General features: G+C 36.3%; 3 protein-coding genes across 3 annotated transcripts; 2 read left to right on the forward strand and 1 right to left on the reverse strand.

Annotated features, from left to right (window-relative positions):
• Positions 1–2,156: 2,156 nt before the first annotated feature.
• LOC133533579 (histidine-rich glycoprotein-like) lies at positions 2,157–9,222 on the forward strand. Its single transcript, XM_061872582.1, has 7 exons — positions 2,157–2,266; positions 2,695–2,832; positions 3,317–3,483; positions 4,303–4,354; positions 8,312–8,518; positions 8,600–8,766; positions 8,986–9,222. Exons 1-7 carry the CDS (start codon positions 2,201–2,203, stop codon positions 9,047–9,049), a joined length of 861 nt encoding a protein of 286 aa, XP_061728566.1. The 5' UTR covers positions 2,157–2,200; the 3' UTR covers positions 9,050–9,222.
• Positions 9,223–10,042: 820 nt separating this feature from the next.
• Positions 10,043–20,192, forward strand: LOC133533578 (histidine-rich glycoprotein-like). Its single transcript, XM_061872581.1, has 5 exons — positions 10,043–10,126; positions 10,605–10,778; positions 11,085–11,251; positions 12,814–12,850; positions 19,872–20,192. The coding sequence occupies exons 1-5, from the start codon at positions 10,052–10,054 to the stop codon at positions 20,190–20,192; spliced, it is 774 nt and encodes a 257-aa protein (XP_061728565.1). The 5' UTR covers positions 10,043–10,051.
• Positions 17,427–18,326, reverse strand: LOC133533577 (cuticle protein 19-like). The gene is made up of 2 exons (XM_061872580.1): positions 18,018–18,326; positions 17,427–17,784 (listed from the first exon to the last, which is right to left on the reverse strand). Exons 1-2 carry the CDS (start codon positions 18,027–18,029, stop codon positions 17,458–17,460), a joined length of 339 nt encoding a protein of 112 aa, XP_061728564.1. The 5' UTR covers positions 18,030–18,326; the 3' UTR covers positions 17,427–17,457.
• Positions 20,193–20,418: the final 226 nt, after the last annotated feature.

A 20,418-nucleotide genomic window follows, 5' to 3' on the forward strand; every position in this document is an offset into this window, starting at 1 on the left:
TCGTAGACCTAACTTTTAGTCGACATTTGCTAGTCTTGTTTCACATACCGTTCAATTCGCTTTTGTGTTAATTAGCGGAACACTGACAGAACAATTATTGTATGAATTTCGTTTGGCAGACTAATCTTTTCGTTTAAGGAACTATTAGTAGAGTAACTTTTTATTTTATTTTATACATTTTTTAAATATTTCGTTGAGTAGTCTAGACGACAAGTTCAAAATGGTCAATAATAGAAATAAAAGTATTTGAAAAATACCTCATTGGAATTGAAACAATGTCTAGAAAAAAGGTATTCGAATTCGAATCGTTTATTAGCACAAAACATTCCAAAGTTATAAAAAATATGGTATTTTGTTTTTTGTCAATATCTTATAAACTATTAACATTTAACAAATGAAAAAAAAGATTTCCAGTGGCGGATTAACCGAACAGCAGAAAAAGCATATGCTAAGGGCCCCGCGCCTAGGGGGGCCCCGCGCTCCGACCCTGATCATGCGATTTCGGCACGCGGAACCGGCCAGGTTCTAGTAGAACTCGCACTCCGCGGATCCTGTACATTTTATTTACAATGTATTTTTTTCGTAAGTCAGTAACAATATTGTTCAATTATTATTATCATGTCTATTTTTCTTTATAACGATACCAAATTTAAAGAATTTTTAGGCTTACGAAAAGACCAAGAGCAGAGTTTAGTATAAAACCGAGAGTATCTCAAAACTTTTGTGCATGGCTAAGCTGTGCAGGAAACAGCAGAGCTCAGAAACGAACAAAAGAAGATACTTTGTTAAAAAACATATTAGTAAAAAGCAAGGAAGGATGATTTATTTATTTATTATTTCAAATAACAAATTGCACCTTACAGCTAATGCCTAATGATGATCAGCTTTGGGCCCGTAGTAGGCCAAAGGACGCGCTCCTCTACGGCTGGCCGAGCGCCCAAAATATGCCGTTATAAAAAGAAAACAGCGGGGCCCCTATGCAGGGCTTTGCATTCGCGTAGGCCGGGTGTAAAGCCCTACATAGGGTCCGATACCCAAAGCATCCCAGCAAGTCGCACTTTCGAGCAAGAACTAAGGCCGAGCAGCAGGCGAGCCGAGATCACATTGGTTCAATTCTAAACTCTGTTCTCCTACAATTCAGCCTTTGCATGGTGGCGCGCCAATGGTATTAGTTTATCACGAATAAATGCAATGATTTCTGATTTACAGTACATAGTAAGTAAGTAAGTAAGTAAATATGGTGCTACTTTACCGCCCTAGTGCAGTAATGAGCACTACACGTGCGTTTGTCGAAAATTTATAGGGCCATATGTAAGTACATAGGTACTGTAAAACGTTGTACGCACTTGTACCGTAATGTACTATTTCTTCATAGTAGGCAGAAAATAGGAGTAGAATATACAACGTAACCTGTGATCGTTTTTTGTTTTCCCTAGGGGTCGTTTATATGCAAAACGATAGTATTTTTAAGTATATATCAGTATAGTGGTGTATAGTGGCATCGTTACTGTTAAACCAAAAAGCCGATTTTGATTCCGTTTAACAGGTACAACTATACTATAGAATTGTATTTATGCAAATAGTTCTAAAGTTATATATATATGTTACAAATACACATTGAAAGGCTTATTTAAATATAACTATTGGGACTGTGTAGGTCAACCCATGTGAGGTCAGAGATGCGAATTCTCTCGGTCGCCTAGTTTCTATACAACTTGCACCGGGATTTGCTTGCCGTCTGTGTTGGCACTAACGAAGAACCACTTGGTTAAAGTGATGAATGTAATTAAAACTAAACTTGAAAATGAGTACAAACTAAAGAAGGTACCCGTTTCCAACTTCAATATAAACAACGAATCATAAAATATCCAAATTAAAATATATTGTTGATCTTAACGATGTACTTAACCAACTAATAATATAATAATGGGCAAAGTCAGCATGATCATATCTGATATTATTATCTGAAACAGTTAATTACTTAGATAAAATAGACCACATTGCATAAATTAATAGACTATTTACTTCTAAACTATGCAACGTCAACGCGCGTGCGGTGTATCGTGAACAAATGCTTTACGAAATAGTTGCAAACACTGCATGTCTTAGGCGAGCAAAAATTTACCGCCAATGAGTTAGTGAAATCAATATTGCCTTGATACCCTTATCGACTATATAAAAGTCGTAGATTTTTCTAAATATGTATCAGTTACTTGTTGGGCTTAGGACAAAGCTAAACAAACCTCAACACAAAATGTACTCGAAGGTAAAAATATAATTATCTATTTAAATACCTACGCTTAAAATACCTGTAGGTAGAAACAATAAATAATATGTTTTACTGTGAGACCATATTTTTGTGTTAAGCTTTTCCTACCACCACGCCTATTGCATTCGGTATCTAGAGCATCATATTCAAAAACCCTGGAATTAAAAAAAAACACAGTTTAATTGCAATCTACGCATACATAGTTTAAAAGACTTTATTTGCATTAAAGCTCGGCGAGGGAATAAATAGTTCAACGTTGTGGCTTATCTATAGGGTGAAATAAAAGGAAACAAGAAATGAACCAGCATTCAAATGCTCCTCAATGCGAATGATGCACTCCTGTACTGTCCTTCTCACTCCTTGCTTGCAACCTTAGACTATGCATTTCCAGTACAATTTTTATTAACATTATTTGTTTGCTACAGGTGCTTTGCCTCGCTACCCTTCTGGCTGTGGCTGCCGCTCACTATGGTCACTCATCGCAGTACATCTCTCGCCACGACGGGCCGGCGCATCTCGTGCCCATCCACGGACACCATGGCCATCATGACCATGACTACTATGTAAGTATAGACGACCGAAATATATTAAAGGTACAGTTCGAATGCAGACTCCACCAGCCTTATTGATGCAGTAATATGGCGCGACATTGCTTACGACTGCATTGTCAGCAATGTAAATACCAATAATTGGGACTACCCGATGACTACGAATCTGGAAAACTATTAAGGTCCTTTGCAAATTGAAAGTGACTGTTATTGGGTTGCTTGTGAATCTAAAACTCGTTAGACATTAGTATTGTCCTAATTTTATTAAAATTTTGGTTTTATTAAACTCATAAGTACCTTAATACTAATCGTTAAAGGATACTGGCGCGGTTTTGTATGAAAATTTCGACAGTACAAATCTCGCACCGGATGTAATGAATTAACCTATACATGCTTTGTACCTACATGTGATGTCATTATACATTGTGTATTAATTAATGTTGGAATTAAAAGTAATTCTACTTTATGACGACTAAATCTACTCATATATTATTGACAGGCTTACCCTAAGTACGAGTTCGAGTACAAAGTAGACGACCCGCATACCGGTGACCACAAGACCCAGCACGAGCACCGCGATGGTGATGTCGTCAAGGGCTTCTACAGCCTGCACGAGCCCGACGGTTCCATCAGACACGTCCACTACCACGGCGACAAGCACACCGGGTAAGATCATAGGCAACCAGTTTTTCTTTATGTAATTACATACTTGACATGTCAAACATCGACACCACCGGCTGTAATGTTAAAACACATTTATTCAATGATGTCTGTCCATTATATACCTATAAAAATTTAAAATATAAAGTTTATGTCTAATACTTCACATGATCTTCAGCAAAATTGTTTCACGTGGAAACTCTGTTGGTAATTTTTCTTCGAGATAGGTATTACAATTGTTTCATAATATTCGTCCGATAGTTACGCCAAAAAAATATTTCTGAAAAATTAACAGTATTTCCTAGTAGGTAGGTACTTACTGTGATTTCTGTACAAAATAGTTTAGATAGTAAATTAAAGATTTGTTGTTATTATTACATTTTCGGTTCATTAATAAAAATAAACTAACACATCTATTAAATAAAACTAAAAACTAATACTAAATAAAATTAGAATACGTCCAAAATTTGGCTCGTTGGCATGGTGCCGAGGATGCTGGCAGCATTTCCCCGCTGTATTGCGATGCTAATACGTTGTGCAAGAAAGCTACCACCTCGTCGGCCACCTGTAACGATGACCAGTCTTTTCAATAACTCTTTAAAAAGTTGTAAATAATTAGGGCTCCTAATGGCATAAAGACGTCTCAACCCCAAATGGCATAAAATTATACTCGGGCCGAGATCCCTGTACTTTTGTACTTTAAGCTGTTCGGCTGCTTTAGCCGCCGCACCTGCTAGTGGTTCCGGTGAGGTGGGAAGGGGCCAGTGTGTCTACACAGATTTTTTATTATATTTACCATTTTTCATATGCTGTTTTTTTTTTCAGATTCCACGCTGACGTTAAGCACAGCACCCACCACATCGTGCCCCATCATCATCATTATTAAAATACCAACGATTTTGTTTTTATACTGTTTCTATTTGTGTTCGACTTTGATATGTTTATACCAAATAAAAAATATTAACATTTGAATGTGTGTTTCATCAATAATTCTTTATTTTTCTCAATTTCTTATGTACTTGCTTACTATAGTCGATATGTTTACAAATTTGCGCTCTACTCCTTTATAATAAGGCGAAAAATGTAGGAATATATTTGTTATCGAGTGTACTTACCATTTCGATCTGTAAAAATAGACTAATGGGTTAACGAAGCCAATCTTTGAGTAAACAAAAGGTGAAAAAAAAAATTAACTTACTAATACTAAGTGTATATTTAAGTTTTGCTTAATACCTACAAAATAAGATTACCTTTATTTAACTAACTAAAGCCTAAAATTTGCCTTACCATGCAATATTTTTAACAGTGGATATACCCACTGTTATGTATGTATATACATACCTTGAGTAGAGGACTCAAGTCAAAAATAAGTGAATGTAATATTTAGAAAATTCATCAATGGAAACACGACAATAGCAATATTACATTTTCGAGAGAGCAATATTGCAACCAACATTAATTAGACAAATGTTCCATCAGATAAATTTTTATTTAACTTGCAATATCTGTTAATTTTGCTAAGATAGTATCTTGCAAACAAAGCTGAAATCAGTTTTTAATATCGAATTTCGGTAACAATTAATGCAATATCATGGCACATTCAAACTGGTTTGATGATGGGATCTACTCGTAATGTACGAGTGGTGTTAGGGAAATGACTCTATTTAGTCTGGTCTCGTTGCAATCGTCTTGAGAAGCAGACTGTCTTAAGAAGAGTAACTGTACACTTGTATCAAGAATTAGGAAAAGTAAAATGAAAGCTGCGGACGTGTCGTTCATGAAATTACCATGTTATTGTATAAATCTCATACTTTAATTACTCTTATGTCTTTACATACTGCCGCATTCATTTTTAATATAAATAAGACCTGAATCAAGAAACATTTATTGAAAAAAAATATATAACCAAGCTTCTCAAAAGATTTTATTTAGAATAAGTTATTTTGTTATAAAATTTGCTAAGCAGCAGTATTAGCGAAATAGAATTCAAATTGCGTGACTTATTGTTATTGAGCTGATATGTTTCATTGTAAATTATGCAGAAATATGCAAATATAGAAAGTGTTTGAGTCGACCGCGACCCATGTCAAAGCCGACACGCAACAACGGCTAGAGTTTTTGCGTGTTGACACTGACTCGGTCATCGGTGGCGCGTGATACGTGAAATGAGAAGGATCGGGGACGCGGGGGCCGATTTTTGAATTTCGATCGCTCGATTTTGTGTTCCCCCTATAAATCTCCACTACCTATGGGCATTTTTTTTATACTACGTCGGTGGCTAATAATCATACGGACCACCTGATAATAAGCAGTCGCCGTAGCGTATGGACGCCTGCAACTCCAGAGGTGTTACATGCGCGTTGCCGACCATAACATTCCGCACTCACGTCGAGCTCTAGCTACCTAACTCACCGGCAAGAACACAAAACTATGAGTAGGGTCTGGTGTTCGTTCTACTAATAGAATTGAAAACGAGTGTTCAATACCACTATATTCCCAATATCTATCACTCGTATTTTAAATATAGCATATTGCCGTTATCCACAGATTAGAATTAAAAATTGGCCCCACGATTTGACTTGTATGATATGACAACTTCATGGCTACTTTTTTTTAAATTGAATTAGAAATCTTGGATAGTTTACATTTTTTTTTATTGACATGTCTAAAAATCAAATGCGAGGAGCGTAGTTCAGGGTGCCTAGACAAGATGCCAATCGTTCGCTCCGTAGCAAATGATACGCTAATGTTTCTCTGTCGCACTAATATGTGAGAGTGGTGGAGAGAGATTACCGTTTCGTTCGGTACGGCAGTTAACAGTTAACTGGCAATCGTTAACGGTTAACTTCAAATGAAAAGTTAACAATGTATAAGTATGGAACATAAACTTGACCTTTATTTATGGTCGCATCTCTCATTGCGATATAATAGTTTTTTTAAATTTCGATTGGCGTTTTGGATAAGCGATGGCCACCTCGGTTACGGCCTTTGAACGTTGCCGATGTCACTTTTCACAAAAGTTGAATTATGGTTAACACGTTAAGAGGTAGTTAAGACCTTCTTTAGTTTATTTGATCGTGTTGCTGCATATGAAGCTGGAGTTAATAGGTGGGCAATGGGCATTTATAATGTGCAATGAACACGAACATTTGTATCACTGAGTTATGCGTGGATTGCTTATAATACCTAACGAGTACTTCGTTTGTGGTAAAATATTATACTCGTACCTAAACAACATAATGGGTATATTATACCAAACAAAAAGTACACTAAGATTATCGCGGGCTTTCTTTTAAGAATGTATTTTCCTTGGTTCAACTGATGAAGTATAAAATATTTAAATCATTTATTTTCGTATATAGCCGTTCATGTCTGTCTGTCTGTCTGTCTATTCGGAGAGTTAAAAAAACAACGGGTTGCACTCCGGGAGTGCCGGCAGAAGTGAAAACTTGAATATGAAAGTTGTGCATTTTCGATATTTTGGAGAAATTGAGTAGCAGTTTTATAAAAAGAGATAATTGTCTATTATACCTACGTAAATAAATTTGAGCCTGGAAGATATTTTGAAATGCGAATTTTAGTGTTAAGTAATATATAACATATACAGAGTAATTCATGAGACGTGACCAGGATTACAGCCTACACAATCAGTAAATGTTAATGAATCGTTCAACAATCACGCTTCTTTTCTGTTATTTAACTTTTTGGTAAGGAAAAATTTGAGTATCTAGAATCATGGACACCCAACCACACAAAGATACAATACAACACAATTAACAAAGATTAAACCTCTTTAACCGTTATGACAGCACTTTGATTATGAAGAAAATAAAATGTCACACTTTAATGAGATACGATATTTCAAAAGTAACCAGGCTTCGATGACATTTAATTTGCACGTCACCATGATGTCACGTGTCCGTCTTACGAATTTTCAATCTGACGGTCACGTGACACCTGACGCCCTGACGCGAGTTTAACATTTTTTCCCCATCACAAAAAGTGCACAGCGCCGCTATAGAAGTTTTCACTTCAAAAATATTTTAACATAAAAGAACGTTTCAAAAAACCTCAGGTGCTTTTAAATAAATTGATACCAATTTTGACACGTAACTGATGTTTGTTATTAACATTTATTTACCTACATGTTTGTGTATTGCCCAAAAAATTATTAACTAAGAAGCGGCTCATAAACCACAACTATATTACAATGGCGTTACTCATTAATTATTTAATATTACCTATCTAAGTAAAATGGCTGCCACAAATATTTACAGACAAACGAACAGATTTTTTACGCCATTTTAGCATCGGAACTCTAAAATGCAGCTCAAATTCAAGGTTACAACTTATCCGATATCGTAAATCCGTAATGTACATTTTATTGGTAATTAACTGGTTTGACCATATTTAAATACATTCTTACGTAAACTCTCATGAGTGCTAATATATAAGAAACAGAAACACTATATCATTATCAATTAAGTCTGAGCCATAAAGCAAATAACGTACTCGAAAAATGTACACAAAGGTATTTAATTATTAAATGTTATCGTATTATTTTTCATTTTCAAAACTTAGTTATATACCATGTTATAAGATAATAGACACTGCAGGTATATCCATAAATGTTTGAATTTCGTACCTCTGCTCTGTTTCTATAATAATATACATAAATTCCGGTTTGGATACCTTATGTATCTATAAATAAAAAAACGCATCCTGATCTTAAACGAAAGCTGAGAAAAAATTTGAAAGAGCACAAAATAAGATTTAAATGAGATCAAAGGAGTACTTATAGGATAAAAATTATGATTTAGTTTTCTATCGTCAGGTATTCCTTACCGTCATTACCCTGGCCATGGCTGCAGCCAGGCCTCAAGAAGGGCACCATCACGGGCACGGACACGCATATTCCTCTCAGAGCATAGTGCTTCACAAAAGCCATGGACATGACCACGAGCATAAACACCATGACCACGCTGCTCCGCAGCAGTCTGGCAGCGAGAAGAAACAGGAGGAACATCACCACGATTACTATGTAGGAAGTTTATAAATAGATACGTACTGAGCTTTGTTGCTTTTATGTACATATACTTATTTAAAATTGAATCATATACAGGCGCACCCTAAGTACGAGTTCGAGTACAAGGTAGAGGACCCGCACACCGGCGACAAGAAGTCCCAGCACGAGTCCCGCGACGGCGACGTCGTGAAGGGCTACTACAGCCTGCATGATGCTGACGGCACCATCAGGATTGTTCACTACTCCGCCGATAAACACAGCGGGTAAGGGATTTAAATACAATATAAGGGAAATAATTACTTGTAGCTTGTAGCTTAATTGAGATTCCTAATTAGAATTGAACGATGAACTTATTTCAACATGAACTTGTAATACACTAAAGCAATGTGCTCTAAATGACCCCTTTAAGTTGCAATGAAATGTAAATATACGAACGTTAAAACTATATTTTAATCACAAACCCGTTTCTTTTTCTTTTCCAGTTTTAACGCTGAGGTCAAGAGGGAAGGTCACGCTAAGCATGTAATCCCTACGCACCATCATTGAAAACTCTACTCGTTGTATTACTTTGTTGCCTATTGTTAATAAATTTTATGAAATGTACTTGTTTTTTTATTCATGTTTTATTTTTGATACTGCGGTTCAAAATCTTAATGTGCAAAGTTTACACAATTCAGATAGGAGTAGTTGCTCATATCAGGTGAACTTTTTTCACTCCACCAGCCAAAACCAAAAAATTCACCTGATCTTAGCTGCTATGTATGTTACAGTAATAACAACATAATATGGGTGTTTTCTATGTATATATCTATGTTTATCGACGCCTAATACCCATCATAGTACAAGGTTTGCTTAGTTTGGGTCTAGGTCGATCTGTGGAAGATTTTCCCCAAATAATAATTAATTAGTAATTTAATGTAATATAAGCATCAAAACTGCATATATACTTTTTATAAATGCTTCTCTGAATTGTGTTATTAAAAATATACCTATCTAGTTCGTCAAAAATTAAGGATGACAGTAAAATCGCGGTCATTATTATCAAATTATTATTGACGGTTTGTACCAGTGCCATCCTTTAACATAGTAGTAATGTTCATCACATAGTTTTTTACTGATGATGATTCTGTGTGTGACTATCCATACACATCTGCAAAAGTGCAATACCCACTTTATGAATGGAATTCATACCACTTTTAAAATGCATACAACTTTTACAACTCGCTGTACGAAACAAATTAGGGTTAGGTACAGGTAAAATAAAAAAATCTTACAAGTAAGATGAACTACGCAATTAATCTTAGTAAATACTCCATACCTTATGAAACTTTCTTAGATTGGCGATCTAAAATTGTCTCACCGCAAAATTAGTTTTTGTGCGTGTTGATTATAATTACAAATTATACAGCTAACAATGAATTTACGAAATAGTTGCAAACACTATGCATGACTTAGTTGGCGAGCAAAGTTACCAGTGAATGAGTTAGTGAAATCAATATTGCCTTGATACCCTTATCGACTATATAAAAGTCGCAGAATTCGGCAGGTATGTATCAGTCAGCAGTTGTGTTTAGCTCCTTTAGGACAACACAAAATAATACTACATTGACAATGTACTCCAAGGTACCTAATTAACAAACAATTTAATAATTATAAAACAAAAAATTAAATATTATTTGATACATAGAAAAAAAGGCTACTCTAAAATTACATCATCTTTTATTTTTAAATTTCTTTAAATATCAATTTTTCGCGCAAACTAAAAAGTTTTCTAATTCTACATTTGTGTCACAAAAATTACCTGAGATTTCCTCCATTATAGATTTTTGTTGAGCCTACCACTTTCTACTGAATCCTTTTTGGACCCTTAAATGTTACTTTAACTATTAATAGATTTCAATTCCACTGATGTCCCTGACTGTATTCCTTATACAAACAAATACCAAAAGCATTAATTAACTGATTTTTCTAAACATTCTAATGAATAAAATCTTAATATTTTTTTATATGAATTTTTGTATTACCTAGAAAAAAAATGCATATTTAGAGCGTCATTAATCCTTTGACCACAAATTGAAGTAAAACGAAATTACCGTTTCAGGTCCTGTGCCTCGCCTCCCTCCTGGCCGTCGCCGCCGCCAACTATGGGCACGGGCACGGCCACGCGTTCTCCTCGCAGCACATCTCTCGCCACGACGGGCCCGCGCACGTCGTGCCCATCCACGGCCACGGTCACCATGGCCATGACCACGGTCACGACCATGTTGACTACTACGTAAGTATGGAAAGAGCGTCCTTGTTTGCGTGGTTTCTAGTTAGACACGCACTGTTATAATTCAGTTCGTTGCGTTATAATCGTGAGTTATTGTGACTTGCAATGCCCATGAACTAAAATTATGATTGTTTATTACAACAAAAAGTTTGTTATCACGGCTGCACATGCATTACTTGTTTTTTTTTCTGTAATTAAAAGCGTAACGTAGGATAGAGAAGATCGTACATATAACTATATGAATTTTGTTTATAAAGAGATGTTTGTATACAATTTCCCATGAATTAAAAATGTGTTTGAATTTATCAGGCTTACCCTAAGTACGAGTTCGAGTACAAAGTAGACGACCCGCATACCGGCGACCACAAGACCCAGCACGAGCACCGCGATGGTGATGTCGTCAAGGGCTTCTACAGCCTGCACGAGCCCGACGGTTCCATCAGACACGTCCACTACCACGGCGACAAGCACTCTGGGTAAGATGATGTTAGATCCTATGATCATATTATCCCTTGTACAAGAAGCAATATTTAATATTATCACCAAATTTTATTTATAATAATAATATTAAAATTAAATTATGACTACTTATAAAATAAAAGGACTAAAACTAAACCTACCTAGAAAAAATAAAGAAACCTAAAACAGACCCTGGCCTCTTGGCAGGGTGCCCATCACGCAGGCAGCATTCCCGCGCTGTATCGCGACGGCAAGCCTTTGCGCGAGAAAACTGCCTGCGCGAGGGTCTCCCGTTGCCTCCCTCAATCGCTTTCCAAGCTCCCTGTGGAGCCCACGCGCACCCTTGCCCCACGGACCAAGTGTCTCGACACCAAAAGCTACGAATTCGTAGTTGGTGCCGAGACAGCTATATTTATTAGTTTTAAAACGCTCTCGGGCGTCAGCCGCCGCCCTGGCGTTTCTGCTGGTCGCTGGCAAGTAGGAAGCTGCCAGCGTATCGGCGCAAGTAGCGTCCCACACCAGCGCACGGCCCATCCTCCAGGGGATCAACGACATCCCGTCGGGGCGCTTACCATTGTCCCGCACGATCTGGGGCTCCAGAGCTGCGGGGACGTTGGCGCTGACGAGCGCCCTTCTCAGGATGTCGTTGAGTGCCGCATGACGGGATAGGCGGCCGGCGCCCGAAGAGCAAGCAAGTCCGTGGTGCCCCAGACGATCTACGGTTGCCCCACAAGAAGCGCAGCTGTGGTCCACACATACATCAGTCCCCACTCTGAGACCGATGGCTATTCGAAGTGTCTCCGGATCAATAAATGTGCCTGTGTTTGGTGATGGGTATGCGTGTAGCCAGTGTCCAGACTCTGGTCGGGAAACCGCAAGGAGCCTTGCGCGGTCCTTACCCGAGGATGTATGGATCAGGGATTTTAGGACGACGTCGGAGGCTATGTTGTCCCAAGCTCTTTGCCCCTTAGGTCTAGGTGGTAAATTTAAGTGCAGTCCAGCTATCCAGGCACTCTTGGCTTCATCCAAGCACGCGATCTCGCAGTTTGTTGCCGGTAAGGCTTTAAGGATTTTACCTGCGAGATCAGACGTGCTATGGATTGAAGACAAGAATGCCGGCAGAGCAACACTCGATATTTTACGAGTTCCTAAACCGCCAAACCTAATAGGCAAAGATGCTTGGGTCCATGCCTGTTCATTAAATCGGACATTCAAAATCGATTCCAGTTGTGACTTGAGGAGGCTATCGATAGGTTGAACTAAACTAGCGAATTTCCAGATAGGGCAGCACAAGAAGGTCAATTGATAATGACTTCAAAGAGAAACTGCAAAAAGGCAATAAAAGGTACATCAATACATCCAATTGTCATCAAATTTTGACTAATTTGTACAATACCACAATTTATTTTTTATGGATTCACCTTAATGTGAAAAAATGAATATGAATCCCCGTTACCAACAAACCAGCAGAAAAATACGGTTTGCATCGAGCACTGCATACGAAGAAAGAATATTTCGTATTTTGAATTTAAATTTTGAACACAAATAATAATTTATTTTTTTCATCGTATTTTTGCAGATTCCATGCTGACGTGAAACACGAAACCCACCATATCGTGCCCGAAAAGCACCACCACCACTACTGAAATGTTCTTATGTATAACATTTTACGTATGAATCTGTGATCTACCGATAATTGTTATGTTGTAAATATTTTTTACCAAATATATTTTTTTAACAAGCAAATCTTATTTTTAGTCACCTACTCAACTAGGCTATTTTCATCATAGACTCCACAAAGAAAAAACGATTATCTTGCCTTTCTTTACAATTTACTGAAATGAAAAAATATATGTTTTTGAAACCTCAAGTAGACCTAATTACAACATCCAAGTAAAACCTATCCATCGATATTTTTAGTCTAAACTAAAACTGCAGTAAAATAACTAACCAGTAGGTATTGAATATAAATATGAATTAATTTAATTGAGTTATTTATAAACATATAAGTATCATAGCCTCGTGACGGCTGGACAAGTGGACATTTCAAATTAAATGAGAATAATATATGTTTATTAATTATTTATTTATTCTATATTAAAATACTTTTAAAGTAACAGAAAAGCGCCGGGAAACCCTATTTGTATCAATACTAGATTCATGGCAGCAAATTACATTATACATAATCATTGCAAAAATAATAAAAAAATGTCCAATGGTTATATTTAAACAGTCATAAAAGCCACAAAACTATATAGTTTGTATAAGTTAGTTAGGTAACTAACCTGCAAAATTCAAGTAAATTCAGATTTAAATTCTCAAATCGACAAACCTAATTACCTCATAATAGACTCATGTATCTAGGTACTAACGCAGGTAGTCAGAAGGGATAAAACAAACAAAAATACCGGAAGCGTCTAAAATAGTTGACATTCTTTAAAGTATTACTCAATTTCAGGAAGAAAATTTTTAGGATACCGTTGAAACTGTCCACTTGCGCTAACTCGCAACGAAATGTGTGCGATAGTGACGATCTGTACCCCTAGTGTAACTTTGATCGACATCATAACGTGACGAACGCGTTTGCGTTCAGTCTCATTTTGTATAGGATTTTGAGTTTCCAAAACGTCCCGTTTGGCGCGCTCTTTCGAAATCCAATACAAAATGAGACTAAACGCAAACGCGTACGTCACGTTTGGAAATCGAATTTATTTACACTAGGGGTACTGATAATTTGTGCTAACACTTATTTTGAATGCAAAATACGAAATGAACCCAGTTCCTACCCGTTTGACCACAGAATTAGAACTATTTAACGTTCGATAAGGTTTTATTAGTGAAATCAACATGATAATGGTATAATTAGCAGATAAAAAAAAATAGCAGATTACAGACAAAAAAAGATTTACTACGGATAATTACACTAAGAATCAACTAAGCTTGAAATTATAGATTAGGTAAACAACCACAATATTAGTAACAGGAATTACACAGTAGTAAATACTTACGAAGAGTTTTAGAAAAAACTTGGAGTATTATTTAAAATTATATATAAATACTTGGAATATTTATTTCCAACACTATCAGCAAATGGGATAAATTAAATACTTATATCCAATCAATACGTATTTTGGCCTAACACCTTTGACTTTTTGCTGGATGTAAATCCCGTAAAATAATGGAAAGCTAGCAATTGATAAACCTATTGAAAAACACTAACATGTACAACTTTATGGAAATTTAAAAAGATAGAAGAAAGACAGTGGCAGTTAAAGGCTTTTTCATTTCACATTCTCTGAAAGCGAGTCGTTGTTGGTCTAAGAAGTGTGCAGAAAATGATGCGTTTCTATACTAGAACAATTTACATTCCAAGTACGTTTTTTTTAGGTTTCCGTACCCAAAGGGTCAAACGGGACCCTATTACTGAGACTCCGCTGTCCGTCCGTCCGTCCGTCCGTCTGTCACCAGGCTGTATCTCATGAACTGTGATAGTTAGCCAGTTGAAATTTCTAAAGATTATGTATTTCTGTTGCCGCTATAACAACAAATACTAAAAACAAAATAAAATAAATATTTCTTTCGAATCTCGAGGTTCTCATCCAATCACCGAAGTCAAGCAACGTCGGGCGGGGTCAGTACTTGGATGGATGACCATTTTTATAGATAATGGTACGGAACCCTTCCTGTGGGAGTCCGACTCGCACTTGGCCGATTTTTTACGAATAAGCAATTAAAATTTGAATTTTAATGAATTTGTTGGACGATTTCTATTCTGCTATTTTACTCCCCATTTCTTAAATACGACATGTTTACCTAAATTGTTATTGAAATTAAAGTCCTTTTAAAAAATATAATGTAAATTCATTCTTAGTCATGTTTTTTTAATATACATGTTTTTTACTTTCCTCGAATTTGAAATGAAAATTAGAATGTTTAACTCTGGTGAAACTACCTCGACAGAAATTAGTGCTTTTCATCCCTTGGTTCACAATCTACTACATTTTTTTTTATTGTTCAAGCTTAACCTTATATCATCTGGCGTCCCGATGTTTCGCATTTAGGATCTTGTTCGTCAATATTTTTATAAATAACGTTACTTTATATTTCAAATTAAATCATCTACCTGCTTACTCTATGCTGACGATAGAAATATCTATAAAGTAGTTAAGAAAGTAGAAGACTGTCATGCATTACAGGAATATTTGGCATGGTTGTATAATTGTAAGCTAATTTCCTAGCCTAGGTCTCCGGTTTCAGGCACTTACAGTGCGTAAGTAGCGATACCGTTGGCCGCGCATCGCGTAAGTACTTCATACGCAAACTTATACTTTAAGAATCTCGTTTAAGTCGTTATTTAGGCCAACTTAAATACGGATCAACCGTTTGGAACCATAGTTATAAATGTAATATCAACAGCATTAAGGTAATCCAAAGAAACTTATGAAACATTTGAAATATACCTAAAGCCTCTAAGTCAAAACGGACGTCAAACGTAGGAAACTTGGTTAAGTTCGATAGGCGACGCACATTAAAGGATCAAAATTTACTAGGTATATAAAATTTTAACAAATATTGGCTCCCCTTATTTAATAAGTAAAATTAATTTTAGAACTCCTCGTTTTAACACACATCACAACTCTTTCACATTCCCATTAGTCGAAAAAAATGCAATGATAATTCCTTCATTAGTAAAGCGTGCAAGTCTAATAATATTTTTTTAATACAGTTGCTCAAAAAGTGCTACTTTATGTAGCTGTGTAGCGTGCGGAAAGTTGGTTTTCGCGGAATAGTGCTTTTCACTTTTCCATTTTTTTTTAGTTTATACTTGTCCAATTCATGACTACTTATTGATGAGTGTTAATGTTGGTCCACATTGGGATACCCTCCTCCAATTGAGGGGGGATTTAAATCTTCTCGGGTCAGAGCTGTAGGGTTAGAGCCGGTGTAGCTTTTTTTGACGTTCATAAGGGCATTGTAATATGCCTACTTAATCTATTGTTAATGTAAGAATAATAAAAATATACATATTTCATATTTTATCACTTACCTCTTCATCATTATAACAAGTTTATTTTTTAATATTGAATATTGAAAAACCGTTCTTAATAAGTTGTCTGAATGGAACGGAATAGCTGCCGAAACGCTTGTCAAAGAAGAGGCGTTTTTTCTTACTGGAAGCATGTTTTAAGTTTCCAAAGGCAACATACGATATTGTTGTTATAAAATATACGATACACAAATAATTGTAAATAACGATACTGAGGTAATGATAGTACAATGTGCTATATTTACAATTGTTTCTGTCTTATAGAACATGCATAAAAAAATTACTTGTTGTTTTCCTTATTTTTTCGCAACTGTATTAAAAAACGTCGTTCGATACACGTGCGGAAATGTCATTCTTCACTCGTCCCGAGTCTTGCCATTCGCCTACGGCTCGTGGCAATATATCTCGGTACTCGTGAAGTAATGACATACTTTCCGCACTAGCATCGAAATGTACTATTTCATCACACTTGCTCGAAAAATACCTTATTTTATGCAGGTGTACCAGAGGTGTACTAAAAGACTAAGGCCTATATTGTTCTCGCGGGTCTTATGGATTGTAAAAAAGTAGCTTTTTTTATTATTATGTCACTTATTAATTCAAACCAAGTAGCATAAATGAGTTTTACTTTTAAAATACTGACGTTTATAATTTAAAATTTTTGTTAATGTTTAAAATTATTTAATTTGATTAATTTAACAGCCGTTTAAAATATTTTTACATGATTTTCAATCGTGACTGAATGCCGAATAGGTCTGTGCATTCGATGCCTAACCTGTCAAGAAATTACAAAATGGCGGACGAATGTTTGATATGTCACCGTATTTAAAAAATATTGCTTAAAATTTAGTTTTTTCTTCGCAAGTGTGATGAAAAATATTGTGTGTAACTGCAGGGGTAAGAATATTGCAAACTCGGGTCTTTAACCACCCTCGTATCCAAAATTTCACTTACCCTCCTCGTTGCACAATATACCTACTATTTCTCACACATTGATAATAATATGTTTAACATTCAGTTAGGTAAATTTAAATATATGTACTCAGTGCTTTGAATAATTTGTATAAAATTTCAATTGTTACTAGTTTTTTTTTTTTTTCATTTTTCTCTTGTATATTTAAATCTATGATAATGCCAAGAAATTAATAAATTAAAATCATAAAATATTTTCAGTGCTTACCCAGTTTTCTTGTCGGCAGTATAGTGCACAATCCTGACAGTGCCGTCAGCCTCATGCAGGCTGTAGTAGCCCTTCACGACGTCGCCGTCTCGGGACTCGTGCTGGGACTTCTTGTCGCCGGTGTGCGGGTCCTCCACCTTGTACTCGAACTCGTATTTAGGGTGCGCGTAGTAGTCGTGATGGCCTTCGGGCGCCTTGCCGGGCACGTCGTGGCGCTGTATGTGCTGCGAGGAGACAGCGTGGTGGTGGGAGTCATGTCCGTGTCCGTGACTCTCCTGTGGTCGAGCCGCTACTAGAGCCATGATACAGGCAGCAAGTATGATCTAGAAACAAAAATAAGCGTATGTACCATTTTTCAGGAATTTTATTACAAAAAAGGTTTTTATTTACTATTTTCTATGCATGTTTTTGTGATTGGGCTAATATAGCGGATTTAAAATTAAATATTGGTTTAACCTAATTAAACCCTTGTTTCAACTTATGTTTACGTGTCTTTTTTTGTTTGCATTGTATATGGATACTTAATACAAATATAAATGATTAAATAGGTGTAAACCTTTGAGTTCATATTGATTAATTCGTAGGTATTGTTCCTAGTGCACGAATACTTCTTAACTGATATGTTGTTATCTTTTCTGCAATGTTTTATAGCACTACTTTGTCGAAACTTACGCAAGGTACAAAAACCAGCAAACCAGTATATTTAATTTGTCCAACTGACAAGTAAAGTGTGAGCGACCTTGTGGTAGGGTTACATTTCTTTCAACGTTGATTTACTTTCTACATGGGAAGAACGCCAACTAGTTACTTATACTTAAAATAGGCTGTCAAAATATGTATTACTGAATCAAGTAGTATTATTATGTTATCTTTTTATAATATAATTTTAAAAAATTTTTGTAGGTGAGTATATTTTAAAGATTATAGATTGTGATTTTATATTTCTAGGTTTAACTTTAGTTTTAAGTTTGAAACATTATAATTGTGACAATCCAAATTAAAAGCGACCGGCGGTCGGCGCGCGGCTCTTACGTTTTTATTAGCGGCGCGCCAATACTAATGCGGTAATACGCGACTTAAGCGCCGACCGCAATAAGGTCCCTTTTGATATGGAATGTCGCATATTTTAGTTTAGTTAGTGTATATATATTGTTTAAGAGCTTTATTATTCCTTAATATATTAAATGCGCCAAGTTGTTAACAAATACAATACAAACCTGAATCAGAGATTAAAGTATCTATCATAATATTACAATAAAAAATGCACTTAATCGCATACACTTATTGCCCCTCCAAGTATTACAACTATAACAGCCGAGCTGTTAAAAATCTATTTTAATTTAAGACAATATTGTACAACAGTTTAATGGGTTTTTCGATGACTGCTACCATTATTTTGCATGGAGGAGCAGAATAGAGGATTGGACATAGCGCAAATATAATAATATAAATTATAGATTATTTAGCCAGCAATCGACTACGTCCCTGATTCGACCATAATGTACTTTTATAGTGTGACCCACGTAGTGGGTCCATCACGACTTGTGAAAAACGATAGATACAATGATTATCTGCTTTCATTACACCTCAGTTCGGTTGTCACATTGAAGCCGCATACGATTATGGTGCCAGTGTGAAGACCGTCTTAGTTCCGCTGTCCGTCGCTGCGTCATGAGTTACTTGTAACACGTGAAAAACGGTGTCACTGTCAACTTAAGAGATAAGAGAATGAATGTATGTAACATTGAACTTTTCTGTGTGTTTTTGTTGAAATATATAGTAAAATTTTTTGTGATATACGAGTATGATCTGTAATAATATTTCAAATACTGATATGACTTGACACAATCAATATGTATCTACTTTTTAATGAGCTTGCAATACAAATATGCAATGTCATACCAGTAGTCAAAAGCTAAATAGAAAGAATATGTCGACATTAAAAAGTATACTGTGCGTACACAATTTCGCCAGGGCAAGCACGTGGTCGCGGTCAACAGGTTTGAAACAACGAGCCCCCAAAGGTACATATATAAAGTGACTGCAGTTTTGATAACTTATCAGACACAATTATAGCACCTGTTGATTAACAACTGCTAATTCATTATCATGCATTTCAAGGTATCATATTTATAATCTAATTTAGGTACTAATATAAAATAATATTTGTATTCTACTGGAAATGTCAATTAGGCACGTAGTGGGTTATTTAAAAAATCATGAAGTAATATTTTTTTAAATCCTATTAATCCCCCTTTATTAACAAATTCCATCAAATGGAGGATCAAACAGAATAACATACAAACTTCCACTGTTCCTAAACTAATTTAATGGTTTAACGTTAGTGTGCCAATTTAATTTTTTTTTCGCTGTTCCAGTGACAATAATCAGGATTTTCCGGTTCTTTCAGATTTTCGTAGTTGCTGCTACCCTAGCTGTGGCTGTCGCCCGGCCCCAACAGGGTCACGGACATGACTCCCACCACCACGCCGTCTCCTCACAGCACATCCAGCGCCACGACGTGCCCGGCAAGGCGCCCGAAGGTCACCACGACTACTACGCGCACCCTAAATACGAGTTCGAGTACAAGGTGGAGGACCCGCACACCGGCGATAAGAAGTCCCAGCACGAGTCCCGCGACGGCGACGTCGTGAAGGGCTACTACAGCCTGCACGAGGCTGACGGCACTGTCAGGATTGTGCACTACACTGCTGATAAACATAGCGGGTAAGCATTTTCCACTCAATATCAAGATTTTTTTTTGCAGTTGCACTCATACTATAGTAATACTTCCCATGTTTCTAGCACTTAATGGGCCACTATTAGTACTTTAAACTTTGCAAACGGGTAGGTCTTTAAATTGATATATGGTTTTAAGGACTTGCCTTTAAAATCCGTAGCATTTTAGAAAGACCTATCCTACCTGATATCTATGATATACATCGTGAGCCCATATA

Source organism: Cydia pomonella, unplaced genomic scaffold, assembly GCF_033807575.1.
Source record: "Cydia pomonella isolate Wapato2018A unplaced genomic scaffold, ilCydPomo1 PGA_scaffold_181, whole genome shotgun sequence".
Taxonomy (NCBI): Eukaryota; Metazoa; Arthropoda; class Insecta; order Lepidoptera; family Tortricidae; genus Cydia; species Cydia pomonella.